The sequence below is a fragment of the Crinia signifera genome, chromosome 3 (assembly GCF_055691185.1).
Source record: "Crinia signifera chromosome 3, ASM5569118v1, whole genome shotgun sequence".
Classification (NCBI taxonomy): Eukaryota; Metazoa; Chordata; class Amphibia; order Anura; family Myobatrachidae; genus Crinia; species Crinia signifera.
In genome coordinates, this window is record NC_139219.1 from 325672318 (window position 1) to 325697725 (window position 25408).

Below are 25408 nucleotides of genomic sequence, written 5' to 3' on the forward strand. Positions count from 1 at the left end.
TGTCATTTACATTTATTATATGTCAACGAAAAATAAACTGAGCAACGAGAAGACGTCTCCGGCTCGCCCCGTCTGTGGCAGCTGCTGCTGGCGGCTGCGCACGTCCGCCGGTTCCTAAGCATGTGTTACTAATGAGATTTCAGAACATATAGCGACGTTCCTAATGTGATTGCTTATTACGCACTAGAAGCTGTAATATGACGGAGGGGAACCACTGCATCCACATAGGCAGGTTCCCCGGCGGGGGGGGGGGGGGGGGGGGGGGATGGGATGGGATGACGGATTACTTCCTCTGTCAGGGGACACAGAACAGTCACAGATGTGGTTACGGTGGCATTGATAATACTAAGCCTGTAGGTGTTCACTGGCCAATGGCCTACAGAGAGGAGGCTGAAGCAATCATTTGCTTCTAATCAGCGAGGTCTTTGTGCCTCATGCCTCAATGAGATTCTGAGTGGACTGAAAGGCGCACAACATGGCTGACTCCATTATAAGTAGGGTCAGGTATGCTGTAAGGTACTTGGGTCTCACCTGGTACGGTCTGACTTTGTGGTGGATTTCTTGGATCCCTACTTCTCTTGTCCGGACATCCCGGCTCTGTGTATGGTGCAGAATAGAGAGATCAGGTCTACAGCAAGATGTCACCAGGGCGGATACAACAGTCAGTACATAGGTGTCTGTATGCCGACACCAGCAGCTCTGTCATCCCCACTGCCACCCGTGTCATGTGACATGGAGAAATGGAGAACAGGCCACCCCTGCCAACTCCGTAACGCCCCTCTGTAACATACCTCCCTTGTAATCCTCTGGGTTACTGACCCACCCTGTCACATCAGAATCCCCCCTCCGGGTTACTGACCCACACTGTCACATCAGAATCCCCCTCCGGGTTACTGACCCACCCAGTCACCTCAGTAATCCCCCCACTCTGGGTTACTGACCCACCCTGTCACACCAGCGACCACCTCTACCCTCATACCATTCCCCCCAACACAAAGTGCGTGTGACACCGATTCACCAATGTACAAGTTCCCACCGCCTCCGCACATGGCACCTGCTGTATTCTGCAGAGCACAATCACAATTCTCTGAATGTAACGCTGCATAGTAAACTGGTGAGTACAGACACGCGGGCACCCGCCTATGTAAGACCCTACTATAAGGCTAGATTGGCACCTGTCACCTGATAGCAAGCGGTCCCAGCTCTATACCCTCTGTAATTACCAGGGGTCTCTCCGGATGTCTTACCTCTGTGCCTAGATCCTTCATCCGGGCTAGCGCCAGCTCCCTCAGGTTACCGTGCTCCACCCCAGAGCTCACCAGTGGCATCGGAATGTCTCTGCAAGGCAGAAGGAGGTTATAATGCTGCAATAGGTGCTCCCGGTACAGTATAATGTGCCGCCTCTGCTGTATTACAGGGTGACTAACCCCCGCAGGAACTGATCTGCCACCTACACACAGAGCGTCTGCAATAGGTGCTCCCGGTACAGTATAATGTGTCGCCTCTGCTGTATTACAGGGTAACTAACCCCCGCAGGAACTGATCCGCCACCTACACACAGAGCGTCTGCAATAGGTGCTCCCGCTACAGTATAATGTGCCGCCTCTGCTGTATTACAGGGTAACTAACCCCCGCAGGAACTGATCCGCTACCTACACACAGAGCGTCTGCAATAGGTGCTCCCGGTACAGTATAATGTGCCGCCTCTGCTGTATTACAGGGTGACTAACCCCCGCAGGAACTGATCCGCCACCTACACACAGAGCGTCTGCAATAGGTGCTCCCGGTACAGTATAATGTGTCGCCTCTGCTGTATTACAGGGTAACTAACCCCCGCAGGAACTGATCCGCCACCTACACACAGAGCGTCTGCAATAGGTGCTCCCGCTACAGTATAATGTGCCGCCTCTGCTGTATTACAGGGTGACTAACCCCCGCAGGAACTGATCCGCCACCTACACACAGAGCGTCTGCAATAGGTGCTCCCGGTACAGTATAATGTGCCGCCTCTGCTGTATTACAGGGTGACTAACCCCCGCAGGAACTGATCCGCCACCTACACACAGAGCGTCTGCAATAGGTGCTCCCGGCACAGTATAATGTGCCGCCTCTGCTGTATTACAGGGTAACTAACCCCCGCAGGAACTGATCCGCCACCTACACACAGAGCGTCTGCAATAGGTGCTCCCGGTACAGTATAATGTGCCGCCTCTGCTGTATTACAGGGTAACTAACCCCCGCAGGAACTGATCCGCCACCTACACACAGAGCGTCTGCAATAGGTGCTCCCGGTACAGTATAATGTGCCGCCTCTGCTGTATTACAGGGTAACTAATCCCCGCAGGAACTTATCCGCCACCTACACACAGAGCGTCTGCAATAGGTGCTCCCGGTACAGTATAATGTGCCGCCTCTGCTGTATTACAGGGTGACTAACCCCCGCAGGAACTGATCCGCCACCTACACACAGAGCGTCTGCAATAGGTGCTCCCGGTACAGTATAATGTGCCGCCTCTGCTGTATTACAGGGTGACTAACCCCCGCAGGAACTGATCCGCCACCTACACACAGAGCGTCTGCAATAGGTGCTCCCGGTACAGTATAATGTGCCGCCTCTGCTGTATTACAGGGTAACTAACCCCCGCAGGAACTGATCCGCTACCTACACACAGAGCGTCTGCAATAGGTGCTCCCGGTACAGTATAATGTGCCGCCTCTGCTGTATTACAGGGTAACTAACCCCCGCAGGAACTTATCCGCCACCTACACACAGAGCGTCTGCAATAGGTGCTCCCGCTACAGTATAATGTGCCGCCTCTGCTGTATTACAGGGTGACTAACCCCCGCAGGAACTGATCCGCCACCTACACACAGAGCGTCTGCAATAGGTGCTCCCGGTACAGTATAATGTGCCGCCTCTGCTGTATTACAGGGTAACTAACCCCCGCAGGAACTGATCCGCTACCTACACACAGAGCGTCTGCAATAGGTGCTCCCGGTACAGTATAATGTGCCGCCTCTGCTGTATTACAGGGTATCTAACCCCCGCAGGAACTTATCCGCCACCTACACACAGAGCGTCTGCAATAGGTGCTCCCGGTACAGTATAATGTGCCGCCTCTGCTGTATTACAGGGTGACTAACCCCCGCAGGAACTGATCCGCCACCTACACACAGAGCGTCTGCAATAGGTGCTCCCGGTACAGTATAATGTGCCGCCTCTGCTGTATTACAGGGTGACTAACCCCCGCAGGAACTGATCCGCCACCTACACACAGAGCGTCTGCAATAGGTGCTCCCGGTACAGTATAATGTGCCGCCTCTGCTGTATTACAGGGTAACTAACCCCCGCAGGAACTGATCCGCCACCTACACACAGAGCGTCTGCAATAGGTGCTCCCGGTACAGTATAATGTGCCGCCTCTGCTGTATTACAGGGTAACTAACCCCCGCAGGAACTGATCCGCCACCTACACACAGAGCGTCTGCAATAGGTGCTCCCGCTACAGTATAATGTGCCGCCTCTGCTGTATTACAGGGTAACTAACCCCCGCAGGAACTGATCCGCCACCTACACACAGAGCGTCTGCAATAGGTGCTCCCGGCACAGTATAATGTGCCGCCTCTGCTGTGTTACAGGGTGACTAACCCCCGCAGGAACTGATCCGCCACCTACACACAGAGCGTCTGCAATAGGTGCTCCCGGTACAGTATAATGTGCCACCTCTGCTGTATTACAGGGTATCTAACCCCCGCAGGAACTTATCCGCCACCTACACACAGAGCGTCTGCAGTAGGTGCTCCCGGTACAGTATAATGTGCCGCCTCTGCTGTATTACAGGGTGACTAACCCCCGCAGGAACTGATCCGCCACCTACACACAGAGCGTCTGCAATAGGTGCTCCCGCTACAGTATAATGTGCCGCCTCTGCTGTATTACAGGGTAACTAACCCCCGCAGGAACTTATCCGCCACCTACACACAGAGCGTCTGCAGTAGGTGCTCCCGGTACAGTATAATGTGCCGCCTCTGCTGTATTACAGGGTGACTAACCCCCGCAGGAACTGATCCGCCACCTACACACAGAGCGTCTGCAATAGGTGCTCCCGGTACAGTATAATGTGCCGCCTCTGCTGTATTACAGGGTAACTAACCCCCGCAGGAACTGATCCGCCACCTACACACAGAGCGTCTGCAATAGGTGCTCCCGGTACAGTATAATGTGCCGCCTCTGCTGTATTACAGGGTGACTAACCCCCGCAGGAACTGATCCGCCACCTACACACAGAGCGTCTGCAATAGGTGCTCCCGGTACAGTATAATGTGTCGCCTCAGCTGTATTACAGGGTAACTGACCCCCGCAGGAACTGATCCGCCACCTACACACAGAGCGTCTGCAGTAGGTGCTCCCGGTACAGTATAATGTGCCGCCTCTGCTGTATTACAGGGTAACTAACCCCCGCAGGAACTTATCCGCCACCTACACACAGAGCGTCTGCAATAGGTGCTCCCGGTACAGTATAATGTGCCGCCTCTGCTGTATTACAGGGTGACTAACCCCCGCAGGAACTGATCCGCCACCTACACACAGAGCGTCTGCAATAGGTGCTCCCGCTACAGTATAATGTGCCGCCTCTGCTGTGTTACAGGGTGACTAACCCCCGCAGGAACTGATCCGCCACCTACACACAGAGCGTCTGCAATAGGTGCTCCCGGTACAGTATAATGTGCCGCCTCTGCTGTATTACAGGGTGACTAACCCCCGCAGGAACTTATCCGCCACCTACACACAGAGCGTCTGCAATAGGTGCTCCCGGCACAGTATAATGTGCCGCCTCTGCTGTATTACAGGGTGACTAACCCCCGCAGGAACTTATCCGCCACCTACACACAGAGCGTCTGCAATAGGTGCTCCCGGTACAGTATAATGTGCCGCCTCTGCTGTATTACAGGGTAACTAACCCCCGCAGGAACTGATCCGCCACCTACACACAGAGCGTCTGCAATAGGTGCTCCCGCTACAGTATAATGTGCCGCCTCTGCTGTATTACAGGGTAACTAACCCCCGCAGGAACTGATCCGCCACCTACACACACAGAGCGTCTGCAATAGGTGCTCCCGGTACAGTATAATGTGCCGCCTCTGCTGTATTACAGGGTAACTAACCCCCGCAGGAACTGATCCGCCACCTACACACAGAGCGTCTGCAATAGGTGCTCCCGGCACAGTATAATGTGCCGCCTCTGCTGTATTACAGGGTGACTAACCCCCGCAGGAACTGATCCGCTACCTACACACAGAGCGTCTGCAATAGGTGCTCCCGGTACAGTATAATGTGCCGCCTCTGCTGTATTACAGGGTAACTAACCCCCGCAGGAACTGATCCGCCACCTACACACAGAGCGTCTGCAATAGGTGCTCCCGCTACAGTATAATGTGCCGCCTCTGCTGTGTTACAGGGTGACTAACCCCCACAGGAACTGATCCGCCACCTACACACAGAGCGTCTGCAATAGGTGCTCCCGGTACAGTATAATGTGCCGCCTCTGCTGTATTACAGGGTAACTAACCCCCGCAGGAACTTATCCGCCACCTACACACAGAGCGTCTGCAGTAGGTGCTCCCGGTACAGTATAATGTGCCGCCTCTGCTGTATTACAGGGTATCTAACCCCCGCAGGAACTTATCCGCCACCTACACACAGAGCGTCTGCAGTAGGTGCTCCCGGTACAGTATAATGTGCCGCCTCTGCTGTATTACAGGGTGACTAACCCCCGCAGGAACTGATCCGCCACCTACACACAGAGCGTCTGCAATAGGTGCTCCCGCTACAGTATAATGTGCCGCCTCTGCTGTATTACAGGGTAACTAACCCCCGCAGGAACTTATCCGCCACCTACACACAGAGCGTCTGCAGTAGGTGCTCCCGGTACAGTATAATGTGCCGCCTCTGCTGTATTACAGGGTGACTAACCCCCGCAGGAACTGATCCGCCACCTACACACAGAGCGTCTGCAATAGGTGCTCCCGGTACAGTATAATGTGCCGCCTCTGCTGTATTACAGGGTGACTAGCCCCCGCAGGAACTTATCCGCCACCTACACACAGAGCGTCTGCAATAGGTGCTCCCGGTACAGTATAATGTGCCGCCTGTGCTGTATTACAGGGTGACTAGCCCCCGCAGGAACTTATCCGCCACCTACACACACAGAGCGTCTGCAATAGGTGCTCCCGGTACAGTATAATGTGCCGCCTCTGCTGTATTACAGGGTGACTAGCCCCCGCAGGAACTTATCCGCCACCTACACACACAGAGCGTCTGCAATAGGTGCTCCCGGTACAGTATAATGTGCCGCCTGTGCTGTATTACAGGGTGACTAGCCCCCGCAGGAACTTATCCGCCACCTACACACACAGAGCGTCTGCAATAGGTGCTCCCGCTACAGTATAATGTGCCGCCTCTGCTGTATTACAGGGTGACTAACCCCCGCAGGAACTTATCCGCCACCTACACACAGAGCGTCTGCAATAGGTGCTCCCGGTACAGTATAATGTGCCGCCTCTGCTGTATTACAGGGTAACTAACCCCCGCAGGAACTTATCCGCCACCTACACACAGAGCGTCTGCAATAGGTGCTCCCGGCACAGTATAATGTGCCGCCTGTGCTGTATTACAGGGTGACTAACCCCCGCAGGAACTGATCCGCCACCTACACACAGAGCGTCTGCAGTAGGTGCTCCCGGTACAGTATAATGTGCCACCTCTGCTGTATTACAGGGTGACTAACCCCCGCAGGAACTGATCCGCCACCTACACACAGAGCGTCTGCAATAGGTGCTCCCGGTACAGTATAATGTGCCGCCTCTGCTGTATTACAGGGTAACTAACCCCCGCAGGAACTGATCCGCCACCTACACACAGAGCGTCTGCAATAGGTGCTCCCGGTACAGTATAATGTGCCGCCTCTGCTGTATTACAGGGTGACTAACCCCCGCAGGAACTTATCCGCCACCTACACACAGAGCGTCTGCAATAGGTGCTCCCGGCACAGTATAATGTGTCGCCTCTGCTGTATTACAGGGTAACTAACCCCCGCAGGAACTGATCCGCCACCTACACACAGAGCGTCTGCAATAGGTGCTCCCGGTACAGTATAATGTGCCGCCTCTGCTGTATTACAGGGTAACTAACCCCCGCAGGAACTGATCCGCCACCTACACACAGAGCGTCTGCAGTAGGTGCTCCCGGTACAGTATAATGTGCCGCCTCTGCTGTATTACAGGGTGACTAACCCCCGCAGGAACTGATCCGCCACCTACACACAGAGCGTCTGCAATAGGTGCTCCCGGTACAGTATAATGTGCCGCCTCTGCTGTATTACAGGGTAACTAACCCCCGCAGGAACTGATCCGCCACCTACACACAGAGCGTCTGCAGTAGGTGCTCCCGGTACAGTATAATGTGCCGCCTCTGCTGTATTACAGGGTAACTAACCCCCGCAGGAACTGATCCGCCACCTACACACAGAGCGTCTGCAGTAGGTGCTCCCGGTACAGTATAATGTGCCGCCTCTGCTGTATTACAGGGTATCTAACCCCCGCAGGAACTTATCCGCCACCTACACACAGAGCGTCTGCAGTAGGTGCTCCCGGTACAGTATAATGTGCCGCCTCTGCTGTATTACATGGTAACTAACCCCCGCAGGAACTGATCCGCCACCTACACACACAGAGCGTCTGCAATAGGTGCTCCCGGCACAGTATAATGTGCCGCCTCTGCTGTATTACATGGTAACTAGCCCCCGCAGGAACTTATCCGCCACCTACACACAGAGCGTCTGCAATAGGTGCTCCCGGCACAGTATAATGTGCCGCCTCTGCTGTATTACATGGTAACTAACCCCCGCAGGAACTGATCCGCCACCTACACACAGAGCGTCTGCAATAGGTGCTCCCGGTACAGTATAATGTGCCGCCTCTGCTGTATTACAGGGTAACTAACCCCCGCAGGAACTGATCCGCCACCTACACACAGAGCGTCTGCAATAGGTGCTCCCGCTACAGTATAATGTGCCGCCTCTGCTGTATTACAGGGTAACTAACCCCCGCAGGAACTGATCCGCCACCTACACACAGAGCGTCTGCAATAGGTGCTCCCGGCACAGTATAATGTGCCGCCTCTGCTGTATTACAGGGTAACTAGCCCCAGCAGGAACTGATCCGCCACCTACACACAGAGCGTCTGCAATAGGTGCTCCCGGTACAGTATAATGTGCCGCCTCTGCTGTATTACAGGGTAACTAACCCCCGCAGGAACTGATCCGCCACCTACACACAGAGCGTCTGCAATAGGTGCTCCCGGTACAGTATAATGTGCCGCCTCTGCTGTATTACAGGGTAACTAACCCCCGCAGGAACTGATCCGCCACCTACACACAGAGCGTCTGCAATAGGTGCTCCCGGTACAGTATAATGTGCCGCCTCTGCTGTATTACAGGGTAACTAACCCCCGCAGGAACTGATCCGCCACCTACACACAGAGCGTCTGCAATAGGTGCTCCCGGTACAGTATAATGTGCCGCCTCTGCTGTATTACAGGGTAACTAACCCCCGCAGGAACTGATCCGCCACCTACACACAGAGCGTCTGCAATAGGTGCTCCCGGTACAGTATAATGTGCCGCCTCTGCTGTATTACAGGGTGACTAACCCCCGCAGGAACTGATCCGCCACCTACACACAGAGCGTCTGCAATAGGTGCTCCCGCTACAGTATAATGTGCCGCCTCTGCTGTATTACATGGTAACTAACCCCCGCAGGAACTGATCCGCCACCTACACACAGAGCGTCTGCAATAGGTGCTCCCGGTACAGTATAATGTGCCGCCTCTGCTGTATTACAGGGTAACTAACCCCCGCAGGAACTGATCCGCTACCTACACACAGAGCGTCTGCAATAGGTGCTCCCGGTACAGTATAATGTGCCGCCTCTGCTGTATTACAGGGTAACTAACCCCCGCAGGAACTGATCCGCCACCTACACACAGAGCGTCTGCAATAGGTGCTCCCGGTACAGTATAATGTGCCGCCTCTGCTGTGTTACAGGGTGACTAACCCCCGCAGGAACTTATCCGCCACCTACACACAGAGCGTCTGCAATAGGTGCTCCCGGTACAGTATAATGTGCCGCCTCTGCTGTATTACAGGGTAACTAACCCCCGCAGGAACTGATCCGCCACCTACACACAGAGCGTCTGCAATAGGTGCTCCCGGTACAGTATAATGTGCCGCCTCTGCTGTATTACAGGGTGACTAACCCCCGCAGGAACTTATCCGCCACCTACACACAGAGCGTCTGCAATAGGTGCTCCCGGTACAGTATAATGTGCCGCCTCTGCTGTATTACATGGTAACTAACCCCCGCAGGAACTTATCCGCCACCTACACACAGAGCGTCAATCATTTCTCGGTTATGGATCATTAGGTCCCCAGCAAGTAGGTCGACAATCATTAGGTCGACACCACTAGGTCAACATGCAAAAAGGTCAACATAACTTAAGGTCAACATGCTGGAAGGTCGACATGGGTTAGGTCGATAGGGTCATTAGGTCGACATTGAAAAAGTCAACATGGTTTTTTTTTTGCCACTTATTTTTACCCGAAAGTCGACACAGTCAACATAAACACTAAAACGTATGAAATAAATGCCTGTCGGCACATGTCGTGTCCACCGAAACATACCCCCGCTGCGCTCGCCATGCTCTCGGCACACTATTTTATTCTCCCGCCACGCCCTAGTGGATGGTAGGGCATAAAATACCGCCTGTCGGCACATGTCACCCCCAAAAAACCCACCATGTCGACTTTCTGACCGCCAACCTTCCCCATGTCGACCTAATGATCCTGTCGACCTTCCTGCATGTCGACCTTTAGTCATGTCGACATACTTGCTGGCGACCCAATGACCGTATCCCCATTTCTCTAGCAACTAAGGAGGCATGAGGCACTGGTTACCCCCTGTACGAGGTGCATTCTGTGAGTGGGGGCAATCGTTACAGAGTAACACGATCAGCATTGCTGTGCTATAACACTTGCTTAGCCAATGTGTAACAGCACCCTGACCGATGACATCATCATCATAGGAAATGATGCAATCACTGATGCGTATCCTCCAAGATTCCGGGTCTCCCTCAGGAGTAACAGACCTACACAACATGCAGTAACATAGGAGGGTTCCTGAGGTCGTCACCTTCAGCCACGTCTATATATCAGCAGGCCGAGGGGGTGATTACATGGCTCTCTAATGTATATACTACAGAGCTGATTCTTGTGTTATCCCTGGACAGCACAGATCGGTCTTCTAACACAGAAGCGCAGAACATGACCATAGTAAAAGTTACAAGAGGGTACGTCAAATAATTAAAGTCATCGGCGGAGGGGGGGGGGGGGGGGGGGCGTGTCCCCGCAAGCACATGGCTACACAATGGCATAGGTAAGATCCCAGCAATGAGGTTTGTCTTAAACACAGACACAAATAATAAAGTGACAGAGCGCCCCGGACTCTCCAGAAGATAAGAGACAGCCCCATTAGAGAACAGTCATCCGTCACTCTTTGTAGCTGAACCACTCCAGGGGACACTTGTAGTGCGAGACACCACGTTCGATGAGAGCAGAGGCTTTGAACATCTGGGCCACACAAAGGGATCTGAGAGTTCTAATGGAGAGCATCGCATCTCCAGCTGGGGCTAATTATGGAACTGTGGCATCCGATACGACTTGAATATCAAAAAGACCTCTTAGCAAGGGGGAGGTATAGGTGATGAAAATAACAATGAATGCATGTCGCTGTGAGGACATACAGAGAGGAGACGGCGTGAGCGCAGAGAGGAGACGGCGTGAGCGCAGAGAGGAGACGGCGTGAGCGCAGAGAGGAGACGGCGCGAGCGCAGAGAGGAGACGGCGCGAGCGCAGAGAGGAGACGGCGCGAGCGCAGAGAGGAGACGGCGCGAGCGCAGAGAGGAGACGGCGCGAGCGCAGAGAGGAGACGGCGCGAGCGCAGAGAGGAGACGGCGCGAGCGCAGAGAGGAGACGGCGCGAGCGCAGAGAGGAGACGGCGCGAGCGCAGAGAGGAGACGGCGCGAGCGCAGAGAGGAGACGGCGCGAGCGCAGAGAGGAGACGGCGCGAGCGCAGAGAGGAGACGGCGCGAGCGCAGAGAGGAGACGGCGCGAGCGCAGAGAGGAGACGGCGCGAGCGCAGAGAGGACGGCGCGAGCGCAGAGAGGAGACGGCGCGAGCGCAGAGCGGAGACGGCGCGAGCGCAGAGCGGAGACGGCGCGAGCGCAGAGAGGAGACGGCGCGAGCACAGAGAGGAGACGGCGCGAGCACAGAGAGGAGACGGCGCGAGCACAGAGAGGAGACGGCGCGAGCACAGAGCGGAGACGGCGTGAGCACAGAGAAGGACTTCTCTCCTCTACAAACGCTCCGGGGACATTATTAACCAAAATAATTACGAGGTCAATCATAAGGAAGACGGGAATCTCACTCAACAACGAGAGAGAGAGAGAGAGAGAGAGGACGAGGGCAACGGATAGGCTGTGGGGGGTTAGGAAGAAGCCTATATGCATGGCTATGGTGTAGGACGCAGGGAACAAGGGGTGGATGGCCCTGCACCTTTCTCACACCTACCAGTGACTAAAGTGGGCAAAACACAGACAGGAAGAGGCTTTGCGGGCGATATGGTGGCTGTATATTGGCCCAGGCCACAAATCATCTCCGGCCTTAGGTGAGGTCACTAGCGAACGGATGTCAGACTATTGGCTGGGTGCACAAGATGGCTGCCTCCACCCTGAACAGCCGCTTAAAGGAAAGGCGACAATAGTGCCATTTAATAGGTGGGGTATTCCACATGACTAAAAATTCAGATTTGTCACTGGTGGCCCATTGGAAGGGATTTGGGGTAGGTCAGTCCAGTCATGTGAAGATGGGCAGAATTGGCAGCATATTGGGAGAGGAGCCTCCTTCCTGCACAGAGGATGAGGAAGATTGGCGGTGATGGCCACTGATATAGGAGGACCAGCCCTGAAGGCGAGAGTGTGAGGTGCCATCGCCACGCCAGGCTACAGCTGACATCACAATAGGATATTAGCATGCCACCAGTTGGTACACGCCGGACAGGTACATAACGGTTATGGGAAATCAGCCACCAAGGTGTCATCCTATGTAGAGATAACAAAAGTCTGGAAAGGACCCGATCGTTCTCCAAGGTCAGCACTGTCCATGCCCAGCGGGCATCTGCGGGGTCCAATCATTTCATATATAATGCTCCCTCTCATAGCAGTCAAAGGGGGTTATTCAGTGGCTGGCATGCCTACATTCTTCGTGACACTCCCAGAAAACATCTGGGTGACGCCCACAAATGGCGCCTTACTGTCAATCAACTTGCAAACCGCTTGCGATTAGAAAAAAAAAAGACAGATATGTTTCGTTGAACGGCCCAGCGCAGCGATCAGTACACATTGTTCGATAATCGGATGCCTTGCGGGATCGCAGGGCTGCGATCAGATTTGAATAACCCCCACAGTGAGTTCTACAACACAGCTACAGAACCGCTCTTGCTGAGGTGGAATCACAACTCGATGTAACGTCAGGAACATGAACCATTCCTGGGTGTAAGAAAGCAGAACCCCCGGGCGTCACATCTCATACGGAAAGAACACATTTACTACCCTCGGATACAGAGAAACGGGATTGCAGAGGTGTCACTTTCTATATACAGGTGACAAGGCCAGCGGACTTATTACTGCTACATAGTACATACACGGCAGGGAACAGAGTGCATTAAACACAGCCTACGTGCACATACATGTAACGGGAAAGAAGACAGACGTGAGGTACAAGAGGAATTACTCTTAGATATAACATTTATATCAGCGGTGCCGAGTTTTTTTTGGCCATTTTTTTTATAAAAAAATCGGTACTTATGTAGTATCTGGGCTGCCGATTTTTTGATTGTATGCCTTAAGTTAAGGCATACAATCAGATGCGATGCGATGCGATATCGCATCGCATCGCATCGCATCCGATATCGGATGCGATGACCCGATTTTTCCATAGGAATCAATGTTAAAATGATTCCTATGGAAAAATGGGTCCTTTTCATACCCCTACTATCCAAGTGGGCATGGAGTTGGATATAAACCTGTGGCGGGCGTAGCGAGCCACCGAGCCCGAAGCGTGGCGAGCGAAGCGAGCCCCGCGAGGGGACGGTATTCGTCCCCTCGCGGGGCTCGCTTCGCTCGCCACGCTTCGGGCTCGGTGGCTCGCTACGCTCGCCACAGGTTTATATCCAACTCCATGCCCACTTGGATAGTAGGGGTATGAAAAGGACCCATTTTTCCCATTGAATTCCATGTTAAAATGGACTCAGTCCATTTTAACATTGATTCCTATGGAAAAATCAGGTCATCGCATCGCATCGCATCGCATCGAATCGCATGGTCGCATGCGATGCGATGCGATCTCCCGATCCGACCCGATTTAGAAATCGGCAGCCCAGATACTACATAAGTACCAAAAAATCAATTGCGGCTCTATTCCGATTGTATCTTTATAATTGTAAAGTTTAACATTAAGTTTTTGCTAATCCTCAGATCAGATAAACTCCGGAAGCCCAATTGCAGAGCTTGGTTTATCGGTAATAGGCCTGTCGCTTTCCGCCGTCATAACGATGTAATTCAGGAAACGCGATTCACTGTTCAATCAGCGAGTCCCCTTAATAATGCAGATAATGAACGTTGCGGATTCATCTGCGACCGGCTTATCTCCTTGTGCAATGTGGTTCTATCCAGGATGAGCTGCTAACATCTTATTAATACCAGCAGGTCCTCTGTACAGAAATATGAGCGTGCGCGCACACACACGCACGTATATATAAATCAGATACCATCTTATTCTTTTATCCTGTGGGGTACCAGATTTTAAGGTGGCCATACATCTACAGATCGATTGTCAGATTGGGCTGGATGGAACAAAAACCTGGTAATTTCTGAATGACAGTATTTGGCAGTTTTCCAAAATCTCACAGCAAATGGTCAACTGTCATTTGCTCTCATCCATTACCAGGATTTTGTTACAACCAGCCCAATCTGACAATCGATCTGTAGATGTATGGCCAGCTTTAGAAAGTAGCGCTGGGGATGAGAACACCACCTGCTATCAGACGACTCTCCCCATGAGCCCCCCACACTATATAGCACCTCTGTGTGCAATGTAGTAAAATGAAAGCGGTAACACCTAAGAAGCAGCTATTTGCTAAAGTGTTCCATTGCATCGTCACCGCGATAGTGCTGTGCAGCAAATCGTTCCGTTTATGGCACCTATAAGGTAATAGGCCGACGTCAGCACATACACAGGACAAAAATTAAATTCTGCCAGGGAACGGCATCACGGGATTTACAGGATCTGTGGCCATTGTCAGCGACAGGGAAGCGCTCACTGAGGGCCACATCGGACTCAGATGGGAGACCGCTTTCTGGGTGAAATAAATCCTGTTCAACTACTGGATCATACGCATGTCACCTGGATGCAAATCAGTCTCCGGTATAGAGGTAACGCAAGCTCTGACGTAGTGACAGGTGCTGCGGAACCAACACCTAAGGGATATCACATCAGTGGCGCCCAACCAGGGAGCAAATAAAAGGGGATGCTTTACAACAGGGGTACCCTCTTACCGCTGTAGAACTAAACATCCCAGCAAGCCCTTGCCAGTTTTGCTATTGAGCGTGCTAAAAGTGCGTCAGGGCATGCTGGGATGTTTAGTTCCAAGGCAGCTAGAATAATATTGGATTACGGGCGATCTTGATTATTTTAACATCAGAAGAAACAAACTGTCTGTCTGTAGCCACTGAATGACTCATACGCATCACATTCTGCAGTGCGGGAACACAGTGGGTCACTGGAATCTGAGCACAGCACCAGGGGAGCAACCTGAAACAAACACTATAATCTTACCAACCAAGCGCTCAGTAATGCACCAGGGAGTGACGATCACTGAGAGGTATATGGCACTGTCTTCAGAGCAACCAAACTAGGACTTGGCCACACACTGCATGCAACAACTGAACTCTGGAGGCTTAGGGCAACTTTAATACCAGCCACAGTAACAATGTCACCCCATTCCGGGTCACTGCTTTATAGCAATCTGCATCCATCCAGGAGTTAAATGTGAAAGCGGACAGATGGAAAATCAGATTCCCCAATCCTGGAGGATCCCTTCCAGCATCTGCACAGTTAAATGTTGGAGAAGGAATACAGAGGAAAGTCATTTATCCTTGTACGGCCATTGTCCCCAGCGCGCAGTCTATAATGGAGCATGAAACGTATTTGTTTAATGGTTTGATTGTTATTGGATCTCAGGAATCCGATAGTCTCTTTTATCCGGCCTGTGGTTCACAGCAAGGTCATATATTCTGCTGTCAGATCGCGGCGGTGTGTGACATGTGACAGGACCACCACAGCAGTTTCTTCTGTACCGCAGCGCACAAGCGGAACATCTTCTCTGCAAGGACAGGGGAGACCAGTGCAAATTGTCCTACCCCCCCCCCCCCCCCCCCTGTGCAGGGGAGACCAGTGCAAATTGTCGTTCCCCCCCCCCCCCCTGTGCAAGGACAGGGGAGACCAGTGCAAATTGTCGTTCCCCCCCCCCCTTTATTCTGGGACTAATATAAGGTATTTTTGTGTGTGTTTTTAGACTTACCTCTGTACCCGGTATACTCTTGTCCAGGGAGGAACCAGTGCCAGAATTCGAGCCACCAAATCTACCAGCGTGCTTGGAGAATAACTTCGGTATCTCCCGGTTTTCCAGAGTTCGTACAATCCGGTCCCTCGGATGACGAGCGTCGGATAGAGCTTCATTCCGTCTGGCCGGAAGGCCGGGTTTTCAAAAAACTCCTGCAACAATGAAAAAGCAGATGCATTTTTAGTAAACGGTGGGGTATACGCTGTATCGCTGGGTGCACACTGTATCCATGGTTACACACTGTATGGCGGGGTACACACACCGTTTCCTAGGTGCCCACTGCACCGCGGTGTACATACTGTATGGTGGGATACACACCGTATCCCTGGTTACACACTGTACAGCTGGGTACGCACCGTGTCCCTGGTTACACACCATACGGTAGGGTACACACAATATCCCTGGGCGCACACTGTACGGCTGGGTACATACGGTTTCCCTGGTTACACACCCTCCGGAGGGGTACACACCCTATCCCTGGGTGCCCACTCTACTTTGGAGAAAAAACACTGAATCCATGGTTACACACTGTACAGCAAGGTACACACCGTACCCCAGGGTGCCTACAGTATGGCAGTGTACAGATTGTATCCCTGGGTGTCCACTGTATGGCTTGGTACACACTGTGTCAATGGGCACATTATACAGTGTGTACCCAGATATACTTAATGTGATTTGTCTTCCGAGGAAGACCTCAGATAGTCACGTGTACACACTATGGCCCTTATTCAGATCTGATCGCAGTACAAATTTGTTTTGGGTGGGGTGTGTTGAAACTGAAATCTAAATTGCAGTGTAAAAATAATGCAGCCAGTATTTGCCCTGTACAGAAACAAAATAACTCACACAAATCTAACTCTCTGCACATGTTACATCTGCCCCCCTGCAGTGCAGCATGGTTTTGCCCATTTTCCAAACAAATTTGTACTGCAATCAGATCTGAATAAGGGCCTATATAATCGTTTCGTCCAAGCCCGCTAATTATCTGTCCTCCTGACTGGCTGGTAAGATCTCATGTCCCTGCACAGGCCGCACAGATAACAGTGATCACAGTGTACAACGTCCGGACTGAAAATCCAGTTGTGCAATCAGAACAATGTATCGGAATATTTGGAGACTGTACATATTATACAACCATCTGTCAGATCATAGCGTTCCCTGCTGATTGCAGACAATCGTACAGTGTGTATCCCGCTTCTATGGAGAAATAACACATGCTACAGATGTGAGGGAAAGATTACACAACACATTAGGTTATGTAACTACAGAATACACTACATTAATCCCTCCCATAAGGCCTGAGAGCTATCCTCTTATCCCATCCTTGTAAGATACATAAATACTGGCTCATGCACAAGCTACATGGTGCAGATCCTATGCAATTACAACATGTGTGACTCATCATCTGCCATGGAACTACAAGTCCCAGCATGACGGTACAAGCAGAGCCTGCTGCTGGGGTTTTCAGCTTGATTTGCAGGCAGTGCAGAATCCTCCAATCATGACACCGATCACGCCATCATTTCCCATCTACCGGTGACACGGCGACTGTGCGGGACATTTATCACCTGCTGAGGGTGCTGTGAATGTGTCAGTCTGCTTTATAGCTCCAGACTCATCAATTATCCTGTAATCGGCTCGGCCTGTGATGTTCAGCGATACCGCAGCCCGGTTACAGGGTCCCTGGCCGGCAATTACTACGCGACACGTGGACTGCGTTATAGCGGCTATGAATATATAAACAGTTTGTCATCGGACTACAAAGGAAATCAAAGCATAAATAATGGAAAAGAAATGCTGTCTGTAGTGAGACTTTAATGACTTTGTCTGTTCCCGAGGGGATGACGACACAGACCAACAAGCAGGATAAACAAAGGCGAAACGCGTCAAATAAAGTCATACAGCGGTCCCTGATACACCAACAACGCCATACTCATTTATTTCCAAATTTGTTGGTTTCACATGATACCCCAACATTAGCAACCATATTACAGTGCCCGTGTACATGAGCCAATATACCTAGGGTGGGCCTTCTCTATCTCCAATCACTCCAAGAATGAGAACCCCTATACACAAGACTAAAGTTTGGTGGGGTCAAGTGAGGACCCAAGGAAGGATTGTTACTACATTTTGTACTTACTATGACTAAAACCTCTATTTATATAGGAGGGGAACAGTGGTGACTCCAACATAGCTCCTGGGACCAACCTAAAACCGAACAGCGCCATGCTGGTTTTTGGGAAGGAAGCACCCCCCTTTCCAGAAGTCCCTCTGGATCCTGGAATCAGGAGAAAGCAACAAACAGGAATTGCGCTCGTACTTCGAGATATAAACTGCACAAGTTGCAGAAAATGTAACAGATGAGCTGGTGGCAGCGGCGGCGGCGGCCGTCTACTCCACCCAGCTTGTTCCACCTCACAACACAGAGATCTGATGATGGGGATTACTACATTACACAACCACTGAAACAATAGTTCTGTGCCAAATCGGGTCTTGCACTGGGTAACACAAATGTGTGTTATCCATCTGTATATCTTATGGTGATATCTAAAACCTCTTTTTCCCAACACTAAAAAAAATGGTGGTGGACCCAGGCATATCCCCAATGTCATCATAATAGAAACCTAAAGTTCCAAACAGCCCATGTCTCTGGTAATCAGGCCAAAGCCTTAAAACCATTTAACTTCTCTGAGAACTCTGAACTGCATCAGAGGGGCGAGTGTACCAAACAATGTTTTCTTGTCCAATCAGGAGCCTCCTCTCAATTCTGCAGCTGGGATCCAGTGTCTTGCAGAAATCGCTCCTACGCTAATAACTGTTGGGGGACAGATGAATAGAGGGGAGAATCACTAGTATACGAGATTAAGGTTTGTACTCTCCCCAAATCAGAGCGGGCACCCATTCCTAGAGGCCGGGACAGCAGGCGTACCTAGAATGAGATCCTACAGAAAAGAAAGGTCATATACGGACAATGCTCTCTTCTGCGCTGGTCATTGAGGGCACCCAGTGTCCTATCATTTGATACCATTGTGTAGAGACACTGAGCGCCTACTGAAGATGTCTCCAAACTAACCCGGAGACCGGGTAATAGCCACATCAAAGGCAACGGCACCAACATTGTTAATGTTGGTAAATACGGACAGGATGTGGCCACTCACGGCTGCAGTCGTGTTTGGTGGCAGCGATGCCGGGAATAATTTTGCAGATCTGGCCAAACTGAACTCTCTTCCTGCCGCTTGTTTAAGAGTTCTTGCCAACAAATAATAAGCGTCAGTCACCCCGAAGAATCAGACGTTTGCTTAGATCTGATGAGGATAAATAAGATTCACAAATACATAGCGCCCGCTTCCGCATTCCAAAAACATCGCCCATGTGCAAATATCGGCGTTGTGCGCGGCGCAATCTGTCCCATAGTTGCAAAAAGCCGCAGGAAGCGAAAAAGAAAATAATTTTCTTGAAAAGAGGGAAGCCAGTCAGCCATACGACATACGGAACATATACTGTACATTCTGCCAGAACATTATATAATAATCATTTATTGCCGTAGATCTGAATGAGTGAGAGCTGTCAGTCCGGGACTCCGCCGTTCCGCTCAGGTCACAGTCTGGGAGTTTGCGGGGCCGGAAGATCATTGCTGCACTTCAGAGCGTGGGAGTCCGTCAGCCGACAAGCTGTTGAAGTGGTTATAATTCATTTCTCAGAACATATTCTACTTTATAACATTAAATATAATTCTGACAGTCGCTTTGTCTGACGAGTGTGATTACCTATCAAAGACATCAGGGAGTGTGAGCTCTGGAAAGGCATAGCACAATGAAATGGGCCCCAGAGAATTCAGTGACTGCAGACACATTATTCCTGTTCTGTAACTGTATAATGCACTAACACCGCCTCGCTATTTTGCGCATTCAAATATTAAAAATTGGATTTTTCTTTCTGATAAACACAGAAGAGTAATTATAGGCAGAATGTAAATTAACGTTCGTGTCTGGTTAGGTGTCAGTGTTCCCGATCGGCTGAATCCACCCTGCCCAGAGTCTTACGCAGGTTGGATTAGAAATCGGTTGCACATACCTTTGCCTAATACTGTTTAGAAGGTTTGTACCTCCCTGCCTCCTGTACTTTGATGGCGGGGGAGATTCAACACCCACCTTGCACCCAAGAAGTTCATTTAAAAAGAAAAAAAAAAAACGGATCCCCGTCACAAAGCAGCAGCGATTTGGATTTGTGAAGTCTTACGATATTTTTGAATTTTGAAATTGTAACAAATAAATGAAAAAAAAAAACGAAAAAAAAAAATTGGGGTACCCCAAAATTGTATCTAGAACTACTAGGCATTGAAGTCTAGATTGGCGGTGGGAAACTTCAGAGGAACAGAGAAACAAGTTCGGCCTCGGATTGTCGAATTCACAGACTTTTTTTGACAATCCGCGGATTGGATTCCGACTGTTGAGTTCCTAATCGAACAGAACAAATACGGCCCGGGATTCCAACTCTCGGGACGTTCCGACAGTCAGAAATGCGGATTAAATAACCCCCTAAACTGGGTACAGATTATACGATCTAGTTAACGATATCGCTAACGATTTTCCTTTGCACTGCCTATGCTCCTGGACATACGATACCGTGCATACACATTGGACAACATTGTTATCTATATCATTAACGACCCGCAGGAGTGCACATGGTTAACGATATATTGTGTACACACTAAACGATAATATAGTTAGCGAAATTATTGTGCGTATCGTTACAAAAATAACTCGTACAGTGTGTAAACACCTTTAAGTTCCGTACGTTGTGTTTGCACATCGGGGATATTCCCAGTCTATTGTTGACATAGCTTTACAAGAAGTCATTACCATAGACAGGACATTGCTAATTAATAGCGGCTCTACTGGGATCGAGAGCCATTACTAATTCAGATCATAAATCTATTTGGCTCTGTAATACCGGGGACACCAGCGGAAGGCAGGATGGCGTACAGGGCTGGCACAGACAGTGGCAGTAAGCAAAGGTCACCATCGTACCTAATGGTATTGCTGGGACACTGCTGACTGTGCCGTGTAATAATGAGATATCAGCGCTGACGATAAGAGTACTTAGATCTGGAAGTTCCCTCTAGTAAACAGCATCCTGGTATTGACTTCTGTTTCTCGGGTCCAATTCTGCAGCCGTCAGAGAAGCGGTGATTAATGAGCGTTCGCCTGCAGGCCAGTTACGGTGCCTCGCCGCCCCCCCACTCTCGCGGAGCTGCAGAACAGTGGAAGAGTTGATCGCGATCTGGGGAATGATGTGTCAGGACCAGCCAGAGCCCCATTAATCCTGTCTCAGCCAGTCTGTGATTTATTTCAACTATTACTTTAATTATCTTATCTGTGGCACCACGAACACTCAAAGCCGTTCAGCGTAGAATATCCATTTGCCGGGGGAGGCAGATCGGAGGATGCTGACTCTGCGACGCGGAGGGTGGCCGGAACAACTACAACCACTGTATATAACACATTCTGGGCACTAATAAAGGGATATCCACACCTGCTTCCCTCTAATCTAATCGGGGAACCATAATGACCAGATACATAGAGGCGAAGACTTAATAAAGGAAACTTCCCTGGCTGTACATTCTACATAGACCTGTCATGCATGGAAGATGGTATTCCCTGGCATCACCACATGAGGGCGCACTCCTGCAGCCAGGGTATCCCACATTGGGCACCTTCCAATGGGATGACTAGCTGTAAAACCAGGCGCACACTTACATGCGATCGCATCTTTCTTACACAAAATGTGCCTGCGCAGGCAGACAGGGGAAGGGCGCGGCAGGCAGACAGGGGAAGGGCGCGCGCAGGCAGACAGGGGAAGGGCGCGCGCAGGCAGACAGGGGAAGGGCGCGCGCAGGCAGACAGGGGAAGGGCGCGCGCAGGCAGACAGGGGAAGGGCGCGCGCAGGCAGACAGGGGAGAGGCGCACGCAGGCAGACAGGGGAGAGGCGCACGCAGGCAGACAGGGGAGAGGCGCAGGCAGACAGACAGGGGCAGGGCGCACGCACGCACGCAGGCAGACAGACAGGGGCAGGGCGCACGCACGCAGGCAGACAGGGGCAGGGCGCACGCAGGCAGGCAGACAGACAGGGGCAGGGCGCACGCAGGCAGGCAGACAGACAGGGGCAGGGCGCACGCAGGCAGGCAGACAGACAGGGGCAGGGCGCACGCAGGCAGGCAGACAGACTGGGGCAGGGCGCACGCAGGCAGGCAGACAGACTGGGGCAGGGCGCACGCAGGCAGACAGGGGCAGGGCGCACGCAGGCAGACAGGGGCAGGGCGCACGCAGGCAGACAGGGCGCACGAGGGCAGACAGGGCGCACGCAGGCAGACAGGGCGCACGCAGGCAGACAGGGCGCACGCAGGCAGACAGGGCGCACGCAGGCAGACAGGGCGCACGCAGGCAGACAGGGCGCACGCAGGCAGACAGGGCGCACGCAGGCAGACAGGGCGCACAGGCAGACAGGGCGCACAGGCAGACAGGGCGCACGCAGGCAGGCAGGCAGGGCGCACGCAGGCAGGGCGCACGCAGGTAGACAGGGCGCACGCAGGCAGACAGGGCGCACGCAGGCAGGGGCAGGGCGCACGCAGACAGGGGCAGGGCGCAGGCAGACAGGGGCAGGGCGCACGCAGGCAGACAGGGGCAGGGCGCACGCAGGCAGACAGGGGCAGGGCGCACGCAGACAGGGGCAGGGCGCACGCAGACAGGGGCAGGGCGCACGCAGGCAGACAGGGGAGAGGCGCACGCAGGCAGACAGGGCGCACGCAGGCAGACAGGGGCAGGGCGCACGCAGGCAGACAGGGGCAGGGCGCACGCAGGCAGACAGGGGCAGGGCGCACGCAGGCAGACAGGGGCAGGGCGCACGCAGGCAGACAGGGGCAGGGCGCACGCAGGCAGACAGGGGCAGGGCGCACGCAGGCAGACAGGGGCAGGGCGCACGCAGGCAGACAGGGGCAGGGCGCACGCAGGCAGACAGGGGCAGGGCGCACGCAGGCAGACAGGGGCAGGGCGCACGCAGGCAGACAGGGGCAGGGCGCACGCAGGCAGACAGGGGCAGGGCGCACGCAGGCAGACAGACAGACAGGGGCAGGGCGCACGCAGGCAGACACACAGGGGCAGGGCGCACGCAGGCAGGCAGACAGGGGCAGGGCGCACGCAGGCAGACAGGGGCAGGGCGCACGCAGGCAGACAGACACACAGGGGCAGGGCGCACGCAGGCAGGCAGACAGGGGCAGGGCGCACGCAGGCAGGCAGACAGGGGCAGGGCGCACGCAGGCAGACAGGGGCAGGGCGCACGCAGGCAGACAGGGGCAGGGCGCACGCAGGCAGACAGGGGCAGGGCGCACGCAGGCAGACAGACAGGGGCAGGGCGCACGCAGGCAGACAGACAGGGGCAGGGCGCACGCACGCAGGCAGACAGGGGCAGGGCGCACGCACGCAGGCAGACAGGGGCAGGGCGCACGCAGACAGACAGGGGCAGGGTGCACGCAGGCAGACAGACAGACAGGGGCCGGGCGCACGCAGGCAGACAGACAGGGGCAGGGCGCACGCAGGCAGACAGACAGGGCGCACGCAGGCAGACAGACAGGGGCAGGGCGCACGCAGGCAGACAGGGGCAGGGCGCACGCAGGCAGACAGACAGGGCGCACGCAGGCAGATCTGATCGCACTGAGCCATAAATACCTGTCAGCACATTTCTGTAACAGATCTGTTCTAATGTTAGTTGCAGTCTGTAAATGTAGGACAACAATTATGTGTGTAGTGACACCGCAGGGAGCCGCAGCATCAGGTCACACAGATACCACGCAGCCTGTTACGGATCAGGACCATGTTCTCCCAGAATCTGCTCTTCTGTACACTGCTGCTCCGTGTGTGCGACACTGCCACTTGTGTTCTTGTCATCTGTGAGCTGCTGTACTACACCCCGGAGAGCAACGTTACACTGATCAATACATGATGTAAACAGCTCTTAATGGCAGCAAGCTGGATGCACAGAAGTGTTTAACACCACAATCTCCATGCATCAGTTTCCCTGTCACATGCAGCCCTGTCCTCACTGACACATCACTCATCTCCTGATATACTCTGTGCTGCTGGGGACCCTGCTCTGCCCACTATATAACTCTCAGTCTGTGGCATCCTGCTGCCTCCATTCCCCTCCTCACATCATGTCACTGCCCCTGTCACATGCAGCCCTGTCCTCACTGACACATCCCTCATCTCCTGATATACTCTGTGCTGCTGGGGACCCTGCTCCTCCCACTATATAACTCTAAGTCTGTGGCTTCCTGCTGCCCCCATTCCCCTCCTCACATCATGTCGCTGCCCCTGCCACATGCAGCCCTGTCCTCACTGACACATCCCTCATCTCCTGATATACTCTGTGCTGCTGGGGACCCTGCTCCTCCCACTATATAACTCTGTCTGTGGCTTCCTGCTGCCCCCATTCCCCTCCTCACATCATGTCACTGCCCCTGTCACATGCAGCCCTGTCCTCACTAACACATCCCTCATCTCCTGATATACTCTGTGCTGCTGGGGATCCTGCTCCTCCCATCATATAACTCTCAGTCTGTGGCTTCCTGCGCCCTGGCTATGGAACACATTACCCTCTGGATACTTACTATGAACTGTTCGATATCTCGCTCCAGGCCCATGTTAGGTAGATCCGGCATCATGTGAGACACCACTTTGAATCCAGCGTCCTTGGACATGTGGAAAGACTCGCACACCGCCTTTACAGTGTGGCCCCTGGAAGAGAGAGAGTGTAGTGAGAGCTCAGAATGGAAAAGGCAAGTGTGTCATTATACACAATACAGGTCACCGAGCTCATCAAGGGCCCAGGCGTAAAGAAGAAAATATATAAAGGCTAACTACTCCCCACCTCTAGGAGGTAAAGTACCTCCATTGACCACTAGAGGCCACTCGACAGTCCAAATTACTCCTTTGTGTGCTAAAGGATGTAATAATAGAAAGTGAAAGCAATTTTTGCAGGGACATTGATCTGTTTCAAACTTGCTGGACATGGAGAGAGGGAGCGGGGAAGACAGAGATTGGAGGTAGGAACAGATAGGGACTGGGGGTGGGGTGGAGATTTTGAGGGCTAAAACATGTCACTGCTCAAAGTGAAAGTAAAAACTGTCACAGCTCAAAGTTCAAGTGCATTACAGAAACAGTCATTTTGATGGGATTTCAACTAGTAAACGAATAATATGTAAATATGTTTTTTTGTTTTATTTAATCGATAGTGAAGAATGAAGTTAATGAAGCGAACACAAGGCTACTTTGGTTTGTAATGCCATTGGCACCATATTAGTAATGGAACCCTACAACGTGCTCGCTACCTTGGCGATGACATCATATATATATGGGGCTCATACATGCACTCTGCGTCTCAGTGATGTCATTCATTCCTGATATAAACCAACATAGCTGCCTCCACTTATATCTTATCGACAGAAGATTATTCTCATAGAAATATCCAGCCATACATACAATTACCTGCAATAAATTATAGTATTTCTATATTACTGAGAACAGAGGTGACGAGTGGTTGTCCCTGGAGCTGCAAGG

The 25408-nt window shown here is 52.4% G+C and overlaps 1 protein-coding gene across 1 annotated transcript in view; it reads right to left on the bottom strand.

The window, feature by feature from the left end:
* Positions 1–25408, bottom strand: part of ELP3 (elongator acetyltransferase complex subunit 3) — an 87642-nt gene that overhangs the window by 12541 nt on the left and 49693 nt on the right. The window contains exons 9-12 of the mRNA XM_083178833.1: positions 24460–24586; positions 15753–15946; positions 1248–1338; positions 532–597 (exon numbers count right to left, since the gene is read on the bottom strand). Of these exons, the coding sequence (XP_083034959.1) occupies positions 532–597; positions 1248–1338; positions 15753–15946; positions 24460–24586 (478 nt within the window). The remainder of the gene's footprint in view (positions 1–531; positions 598–1247; positions 1339–15752; positions 15947–24459; positions 24587–25408) is intronic.